Here is a 9,765-nt window from a genome sequence, read left to right on the forward strand (position 1 = left end):
AAAAGAAATATGTACGCGGCCCGATAGCCAAATCGTCGAACCGTTTAAATCGTTTAGTAAACGCCGAATAGGTTGTGTACAAGTGAGGTACAACTGTTTTAATCGAATGGAAATGGAACAAAGTGAAAATGTACACCTCAATTATTCGAACAGCCGGTTGTGGACAAATAACCACGTGTCAACGGGAACGACTGTAATATTAAATAAATTGCTACATGGTATCAATTGTATTAAATTGTATCATGTAATATCTAATATTTCTAAATACACTTTTGGACTTTATTTATGATTTTTTTACACTACTATGGTTTTTATGCAATAACTACCTGTTTAATTTACGTGTAATTTGGTCGAGAAAGCTCGACTATTTTCGAGAGCATTCGAGACTCTTAATCTTGAGGTTCTCGTGTCAGCGTGAACCTGAGTGACGCGTCAAAACTTGTCGCTCTTTCTCGATCAAACTAAACTTACGCTAAACCAGTACTTATTATATTAAAATACTTACAAAACTTTTAACAATAGAACTACTATGGTTGTAAACAAGATTACAGAATGGTCCGTTTAATCTTCAACGGTTACCTTAGGCACAGATAATATTACTTGCCATAGATTACGAATTGTAAACAATACCAATTATAATGAATTATTATTGTAATGTATATAAAACACTAATTTATGTTTTAATTGATTTTATAATTATTTATTATCATGATACTTAAATAACAAGTAATGAAATTGTTAGAACATGTGGTCTCACTGACTTGTTTACTCGAATTCGGCCGTGTGGATAAAAAAGATTGTCATTTGGGTGGGGAGACACTTCTTGTCCAACCGTTGAACAGAACGGAGCTCCCTGCCGTATCAAGAGTGAACAAAGTGTAGGAAACCACGTGGTCATTATAAAAAATATATCACAATTATTGTTGACGGAGGTCCTAAAGAAGCTATATTTAAATAAGTGTGAATGAATTAACAGAAGTTGGGTATTTATGTTATATTATTTATTATATTTCATATACAAAGTAAAATAAGTAAATATATGATTTAAAAGTATGATGTCTAAATTAAATGAACTGTGAGAACTTGTGTTTCATTCCTATTTATTACCAAGAGGTTTACAACCTTTATATTGCTAAAGAATATATCATATATATACATACAAAGTTAGGATTACGTAATTGAATTACTATCTAAATCTATTACCCCACAGTTATTTTTCTAATTTAATACGCGCATAACGACCCTTAAGAAATGTTATTACGCCCTTTTTGAAGTATATGCTATAAGGAAAATTACCTATTATTTCTTAACCAATGCAATAGAGAATAAACAAATTATTGTATTCTATTATAGGAATTGAAATTTCAAACGGCCTGAAATTCAAATTCTTTTCAATTTCATTTTTATACTTGTATGACTTACGTCCATATTTCCATGCTCTAATAAGTAATAAAATATTCACAATTTTATATTTTTCATAAAACGTATTACGTGAAAAAAGGGAAAACTATATAGACTGGGCTTTTGTAAATTACACTCCATAATAGCTAGCAATGAAATTAAACCGGTACTACAGCAGAATTGAAAATCTTAATGGAGTTCTAGTCATTTTTATACTTCCAACATCTAAATGCGTAGACAGTGCTTTAAATTCTAATAAAAAACTACTTGCTCTCAATACGATAGGTACATTGATTGTACATGTACATATGATTTATATGCTAGTAAAAAAATCTGCTTAGGTATCACCTAATGTTATTCAGTCAGTTGATTGATAACTTTAAAAGGTAACTGTTTCTTGTGATATGACAGACTTACCCTAATAGCAGTTCGATCCTAAAACATTTTATCAGTTTTAACTAAGTTTGAAAACTGTTATTTTCTGCAGAAAATAGCTAACTTTATTACAACATTTGACAAACAAGTTTTCAAAACAGGGTTTGAAAATAAATATGTCACAAGTTTTAAATAACAATAGTTTTGTGGTAATAAGTATACTAAGAATCTACTTACATTTATTTTCAACCAACTTCAAAAAGGAATTTCTCAATTCGATTGTATTTTTTTAGACTTGTTACTTTATAACTTCGTCAGTTCTAAACTGATATGGAAAATTCTTGTTTTATGTCTATATAAATATAAAGAATATATATATAAAGAATATAGTTACAAATAAGTTTTAATAAAAATTTTATCAAAATCGATGCAGTAGTTTAGATTTCAAATCAAAATAACAGGTTTTGTCACAATTGAAGCCGATTTTTTGTGGACACTATGTTTAATTATTTAAGGCTTTACTAAATCGTAATATCTGATTATGCTTCTATTTATAAATATATGCATATTAATTTATGATCAAAAACATGAGAATAAGGATTCTTTATTATGTTTATTTCCCCAAGAAGGTTCAATTTTCTCAAACATTAATATTTGAGAAAATCTTATCATACATTAATTTTTTTTAAATTTGTACCTATCATTTTTAGAGTAAAATTATCCTCTTGTATAAGATATCCCATATAAAACATAAAATGTAAAAATAATACCAAATCTCGTAACGCAGTTTCTATAAAAAGTTGTTGTAAAATAAAGTGGTCAGTTATTTTAGACGGTATTTATCAAATGAAATTCAATATTCATTTGCTTAGAACATACATTTAATGTGATAAAGGCTACACAACTTTTTGGCATTAAATAAGAATTCAGCATTAACGTTGATAATTATTAAGATTATACAAAATTAATGTAAAAAAAAAATATATTAGAAAAGACATTAGAAAATACAGCTAAGTAATTAAGTTAATTATGAGAATAGCAAGTATAATTATGAGAATGAATACTATAAAATGTACAAATAATAATTATGTCAACTATTTTTGAGAAGCAAAGTTATAATATTCTCCGATACCTACTATATAAGAACCTATCGAGGAGCTACAGATGTAGCCTTTTTTAAATATTTTTAAGGACAAGTCCATAAGATTTAAGACAAGTTTATTATATATTTTTGGGCCAATAAATGAAGCATTCTTTTGGTATAAGGTGAAATTTCTTTTTGGTGTCATAAGTTTATTTATTCTATGCGATCTAATGCGTAATAATGGAAGTACCTATTCAACTACTTTGTCATAAATTGTTATGTCATCAATTATTATCTATCGACATTTATAGTAATCGTATCGATATCTCTTATTATATTATCATCTTTATTTTTGTAATAAATAATTGAAATGACTTGGCAAATAATAATAATAATAATAAAATTTAAGGATTTTTTATTTTTTGCCTTCCTTTATGTGCTAAATTCTAACTAAAATTCAAAATTTGAAGTTAGTGAGATTATTAAAAGTACCTTAGAATTTTGGTGAACAGATCAAATAAACATGTCAATGACATAATTAAAAAACTTTGACTAACGATAATTAGTAAAGTATAAGGCACAATTATTAGGTATATTGGTAATATACCTAGTTACAGTATGTCCTTTTGGCCACTAAAAATTCAAATGAATGATCTGAAAATGAATTTACAATAAAGTTACAGAGGGGTCAAATATTCGTGAATCACTTTGAATAAAAGATAATTAAGCCGTGCTCGCTTGGCGAGGGCACTGCCGTACCTCCTAATAAGCAAACTAATGTATAGATATCAGTTTACCGTTTTCTTTATTTTATAGGAAAACAATGTAACATCAATTTCACAATTTGGGTCAAAGTAATTGAAAGGCTTCTCAAGGACTCAATATATTTTTTATTTATTCCTCTTGAATATAAGCATATTTATAAATTATGTTGATTTGTGATTTACTTTCCTTTTATAGGATAATAATGGAAACTCCTTGTCCCAATTGGGTCATAGTGATTCATGGGTTCTTATAGATTTTTTTTATTACAGCGTTAATTTAAAATCACGTTTTATTTATACTTTTGATTGAATATGAAAAATTAGTACAATGACTATGTTTTGACAGGTATAGCTACTTTATTATACCTAGCATTAACATAAAGATTAATAAAATATTGAATCATATACTGATGAAGTTGCGGAGCGTGTTTGATTATCGAGATTTCGCCTAGAACGGTCTAGGTTAGCTGGACTAACCACGTTCTCACACACAATGTCCTTATGCGGCTAAGTATACAAACGTTTGTATAAACTATGTAACCTGGCATGTATGAGTAATTTGTTGTAATACACGAAACTGTACCTTTTATATATTATCCAATTATACAGTACCGTACCCCGTTAATATTGCAGTTTTCTGTTGGACAAACCTCATAAAAAGCAGTCAATAATACATAAAGCTTTAGTCCGTGGCGCATGGCCTCAAGTCGTCTCCAATAAAATACAAATAGAGTCGATTGAAATGCAGGACGAACCTGGCTGTTTGCTTAATGCCGTCCGAGTCAACTATAACCAAGATTGCTTTTTCAGTTTCAATCACTTGTAAATTGTTATAGCGTAAATTAAAGGAAATACGATTACTGCCTTCGACAGTTCGTAATATATTATACGACTTAATGTTATAAAAAGGTAAGGTAGACATGCGAAAAATCTATTTATTTCATTGCAAATTGAAAAATGACCTTTAAAATCTGAAAAAGTACCAGTACCACCGTATTATGTAAAGTTTGGCCAGAGAGTCATAGTACTTATAAAAAAAAAATGGCAATTTTTATTATTTATTGTTTTAATCTACTAAAATTTATTAGATCTTTACAAAGTCGTATGGAATCGATATGGGAGTAAATTATTTCGATAAAAAAAAATATTAATCAAAGTTAATTTTGAAGTGACGAAGTCATTGTTAGTTACAATGCACGCTTAATATACCTAGCTATAATCAGTACTTTTCATTAAGCTAGTGGAAACATCTTAATGCGTGGAGTTAATTAATATGAATACAACCATTGCATACAAGCAAGTATAATACTTCATTACCAATTCTGTTGTAGGAAGAATCACAATGAAAATTATCTGTAAGACTATGAATAATGTGAATCAATATATGTATCGCGTAGACATTTACATAATTTTTTTAATTATGATAATCTTTCAGGGTTTTATGCAATTACAGCAGCAACTATTATTACAGCAGAACAAGTGCAAGAAAAATCTGATGGAATTAACAAGATATTAGACAACTTAATGAAACAAACGGAAAACAATAATTATGGAAACTATGATCTTAATCATAACCTCACAATAAAAAGTAAAGGTAAATCAGGTAATAATTCTAAAATAATATATATAAAGCCAAACATAAAAAGTCGTGATAAAAATTCAGATGAACCTAAGAATAATAGTATTGAAAACTTTGATAAAAATGCATTTAAGGATTTTAGACGATTGAAACAGAGTCAAGAATATAGTGAAGAGTCGGGAAACAATAATAAAAACATTGACAAAGATATATTGAAACAAAAAATTTTATTTGAAGATAATGACAATTCAACAATCAGAACAACAGATTATGTATTATCGTTATTTGATCCAGAAGCATTATCTAAACTAGATTCCGATAAATTAACCAGAATGGGTTCAGAAGAACTTTCAAGTTTGATTGATACGAAAGCTAGGAGTGGCTCTCCCGATGAGGATTATTTATTTAATTACGAAGAAATTATAACAGAAAAAAAAACAATCTCAACCAGAAACTAGTAATTTTAATTCATTTTTATCTAACTTCCAAACTAAGAGTATTAATTCCGATGTGACAGAAATAAAGGTACCTGATTACAATAATAATGATTTTGGTTCAGAGGTAGATATGATACCTATGAGTAATACTCATCGAGAAAAAATATTAAATAAATTATTCCAAAAAAAACGAGCACCTTCATTGTTATATAGAGAAAACAAAAAAATAGAAAAAGTAGAGGCTCCAATGAATAATCTCCTAACAAATTATATGGGGGAATTAGTGCGTTCGGCTCAACCTAACAATAATCTGTCAGTTGAAATAATAAATATTCCAAATATTTACAAACCATATGAAAACATATTGGAGAGAAATCTTTGTTGCGGAAATAATTGGAGAAACGTATTGTCGAGAGTTGGGAAAATGCAAAAATATAATCGGATTATTTACTTGAATTATTTAATTAATAGAATGATGCCAAGATATGTTTATCAACCTTTATATAATAGTTTTGTGTATAAGTAATAAAACTGTTTTGAAGATATTATATTTACGTACATGGGAAGGTAACGATTAATGATGGTCAGTAGGTCATAAAATTGCATTAATCCTCATATAGTAATTACATTAAAAAACTCTCAAATGTAATAATTAAATAATTAAAACTTTATGTATTACTTAATTATTAAATAATTTATGCGCAACTAAAATTGTAAGGTTTGGCCCAGAAACGAGAAATAATTTCGCGAAAGTGAAACCGCGGCTAATAGATAGTATTACATATTGTCAAGAAATGTATACATTTCATCGTTGCATTTGACACTATAGTCAGTCACCGACAGCTAGTTAGTAAAGTTGTGAGCGGGAACACAAAGAAGCTACCTACAATTCGCAGTCTAACTAGTAAACAACCAAACACGATCAAACCCATCCAAACCGCGCTCAAAGATATAGTTAGCTGCAGATAATTCTGTCGTTCAAAGATTTTGCATGTACGGACACTAAGAGTATTTATCCTTTAAAGTAACTATGTGTAAAACGGTTATTTACTTAGAAACTGAATCATTCTTTCCTGAAAAGGAAATTATGTTGATATCGTTTAGAGCGTTATACATATATGTACTTTGATACTTTGAACTTTCACTCTAAGCAAGTGTTTTATTTGATAACAGCTTGGATGAAATTTTACTTCACTTATAAAAATTAATTCATAACAATTATTTCTCTAATAAAAATCTATTCTATTTAATATAGTACACTAAATTAACATAAAATAAATGTTGTATTTTAGTTTTAACAACAGGGAACATGGAAGGTGCAGTTAATTAAAACTTATCTAGACACAAACATAGAAAAAAAGTAATAAGTACATATGTACTATAATAGTAGTATAATAATATATAAGTAAGTATGTAGGTACTAACAAAATATCTGTAAAAATATTTTGCATTTCTAAAAAGTTAACGATGGGACCAATATGTTTGTGAATACGTAATTGAATTCAGCAGTTCAGTTGTAGAATAATTTATTAATTAAAAACATTTGGCGGTAAATGGCTGTTAGCTGGCATACCTACAAAACCAACTTAATCTTTCGCCGAGAAAATTACTGCAGGATGCATCTTCAGAATAATTGGTTTTCTTTATTTTAGTAAAATATCAACTTCTGTCTGTGTGGAAATTTCAAGGGAGTATTTTTATGTGAGTAAATAAGATAATAATTCAAGTTAACTTTTAATAGTCTTATTGAAACATTAACAGCCCAATGGCAGGATGACTATACGAATTCTAAAATTGAATATTTGGCCAAGTCTCTTAATTTTCAAATTCATGATAGACTTATATTAACGACATCAACTAAAGCATAATGCAATTTTTTTTTATTTGCATTTAATTAATACTTTTATACCTGAATTAAAAATTAAATAACAGTTGACTGCACAATTTAATATTGTTTAAAGTTTTGTATTTTTTGATTAGAATATACGAGCACATAGATAAGTACTGCGATTGAGCAAGTTATCGGAATGTTATATGTATTCGATTTTACTTTATTCGAGAACAGTACACCTATGAAGTACCTTGCTTCGGCTTTTGTGATATTTCGCAAACGCTTTCAGGTCTTACTAGATAGAGGAGTAATTGATTAATTATCTGTGTTGCATGTCGATCCTTTGTAAAGGGGTTTGCATTAATTGATTCAGTCGAACTTATAGACTAGTGCAATGTGAATTGAATACACTTACAAATCCCATTTGTGTACGTACTGTTATTTGAATTGTATAACCCTATTCTAAAATTAATTAACTAAGTGTATTAGTTAATATAATATGTTTTGTCAAAAATTAACAATAAGTAATAATGATTATTACTAATAAGTATATCTGTATTATTTATGGAAGTATTAATGAATAATAAATAATAATACAGATAATATACCTATTAGTAGTAATACTACATAAAAAATCATGCATATAGTAAATAATATTTGACATCTTTTGTGTCGATTACGATACGTGATGTTGAATTATTATTTAAATTATATTCCTCAAAAAAGTAAATGGCAGTTCCAGAGATTTCCCATGATATTTTTTTTTAATATTTCTTAACATATTGATTCACAGTAAGCGTCACTGGTCTCCGTGCTAGGAAAATCCTCTGTTATGAAGGTCAGGCTATCGTATTTCACGTAATTAAATTTCTTATATAAATTTAAGAAATTACAAAAAATATAGAAATTAAGATTAAACTGTAAATGATAAATATGATTTAAAAGTATAGATAACAATAGTAATAGATATACTCGTAAATAACAATAATATTAGTTTGAAATAATAAATTTACTGCCTTTACTTATATATGTGAACTAGGCCATTTATCTATAACTACATGAGCTATTTACATTTAGAAGAAAAAAAGTAAAAAGAAAAGTAGGACATATTGTACAATAAGTATATTAATTACTTTGAAATAAAAACAAACATTTGCAATACAAATCTGTTTAGTTCGCACAATTTTTAGAACTATTTTAATAATTTAAATTAAATAATAAAATAGCGATATCCTTGCAAGGAATTAGTGTTCAATTCAGTGAGTTGTTATGTGCCTCAGAGGAGAGGGCGCTTTTTAATTTTTCAATGTTAGCAAAGAGCATTATAACAAGACAACTTCATATTCGCACTGAACGTAATCCTTGAACGTGTATTTTCACGGCACGCTTTAATCTCTGAGAGCTTTCAATAGCGTTTCACACATATAGAAAAGTTTGGGTGGAAATGTTTCAAACTCTTCTCCGGAGCGAGGGATGTAGTTGCTATATGATAATGTGTTTAAGTAATATTTTGTTTAATGGCTATCTAATATATTTAATCGGTTATAGAATATATGATAAGAAAGTAAAATAAAAAAAAAAATAATTGGAAGTTACATTATATTCCGCTATGTCCATTGTGCTGTTCATGTATGTTGGCGACAATTACCATATCATTGGAACCATCATTTTGTTTGCTTCTATATTGCGTGAAAAAATAACATCGAACAAATCTATCTATCTGTACGTGTAATAAAACCAACTAATCTTTGCTAGTATACGCATCACGCAAAAAGTACTGGAGGGATATTCATAACATTTTAAAACACAGGTCAACAGTAATACGTTTTACTGTGAAAAATTATCTTATTCCGAAACAAAAATATAAAAAACACACTTGCATAAACAACGTTTTATACAGCTAATCTCTACTAATATGTTAATTTATTAATGTAGACAACTCAAAAAATATTGAACTGACTTTAAAAATTATTTCTCCTATAGAAATCTGCATTGTCCGTAAGAGATTGCTTATAGCGATAAGGCCGCCTTTTGTATATGTACATTCAGTATAAATATTCTTTGTATATGCCTCTTTTGAGTGCAATAAAGAGTTTATTATTATTATAATCAGCGAGTACAACGGATTGTGCTCAGAAGAATTGTTCAATATGATACCCACGGTCACTTTCTACCTTCATACGGCTCACCATCGACAGCGAGTTCAGCCTCATACCCTATAGCCTAAATCGTCGCGTACAACGCGGTTTCACAGATGTTTTTTCCCACGAACACTCAGGTTATGGAATGAATTC

General features: G+C 28.4%; 1 protein-coding gene across 1 annotated transcript; it reads left to right on the forward strand.

Annotated features, from left to right (window-relative positions):
• Positions 1-4,932: 4,932 nt before the first annotated feature.
• LOC116412647 (uncharacterized) lies at positions 4,933-6,309 on the forward strand. Its single transcript, XM_031907003.2, has 2 exons — positions 4,933-4,979; positions 5,060-6,309. Exons 1-2 carry the CDS (start codon positions 4,967-4,969, stop codon positions 5,659-5,661), a joined length of 615 nt encoding a protein of 204 aa, XP_031762863.2. The 5' UTR covers positions 4,933-4,966; the 3' UTR covers positions 5,662-6,309.
• Positions 6,310-9,765: the final 3,456 nt, after the last annotated feature.

The sequence above is a fragment of the Galleria mellonella genome, unplaced genomic scaffold (genome assembly GCF_026898425.1).
Source record: "Galleria mellonella isolate WM207_F2 unplaced genomic scaffold, CSIRO_AGI_GalMel_v1 utg165, whole genome shotgun sequence".
Lineage (NCBI taxonomy): Eukaryota > Metazoa > Arthropoda > Insecta > Lepidoptera > Pyralidae > Galleria > Galleria mellonella.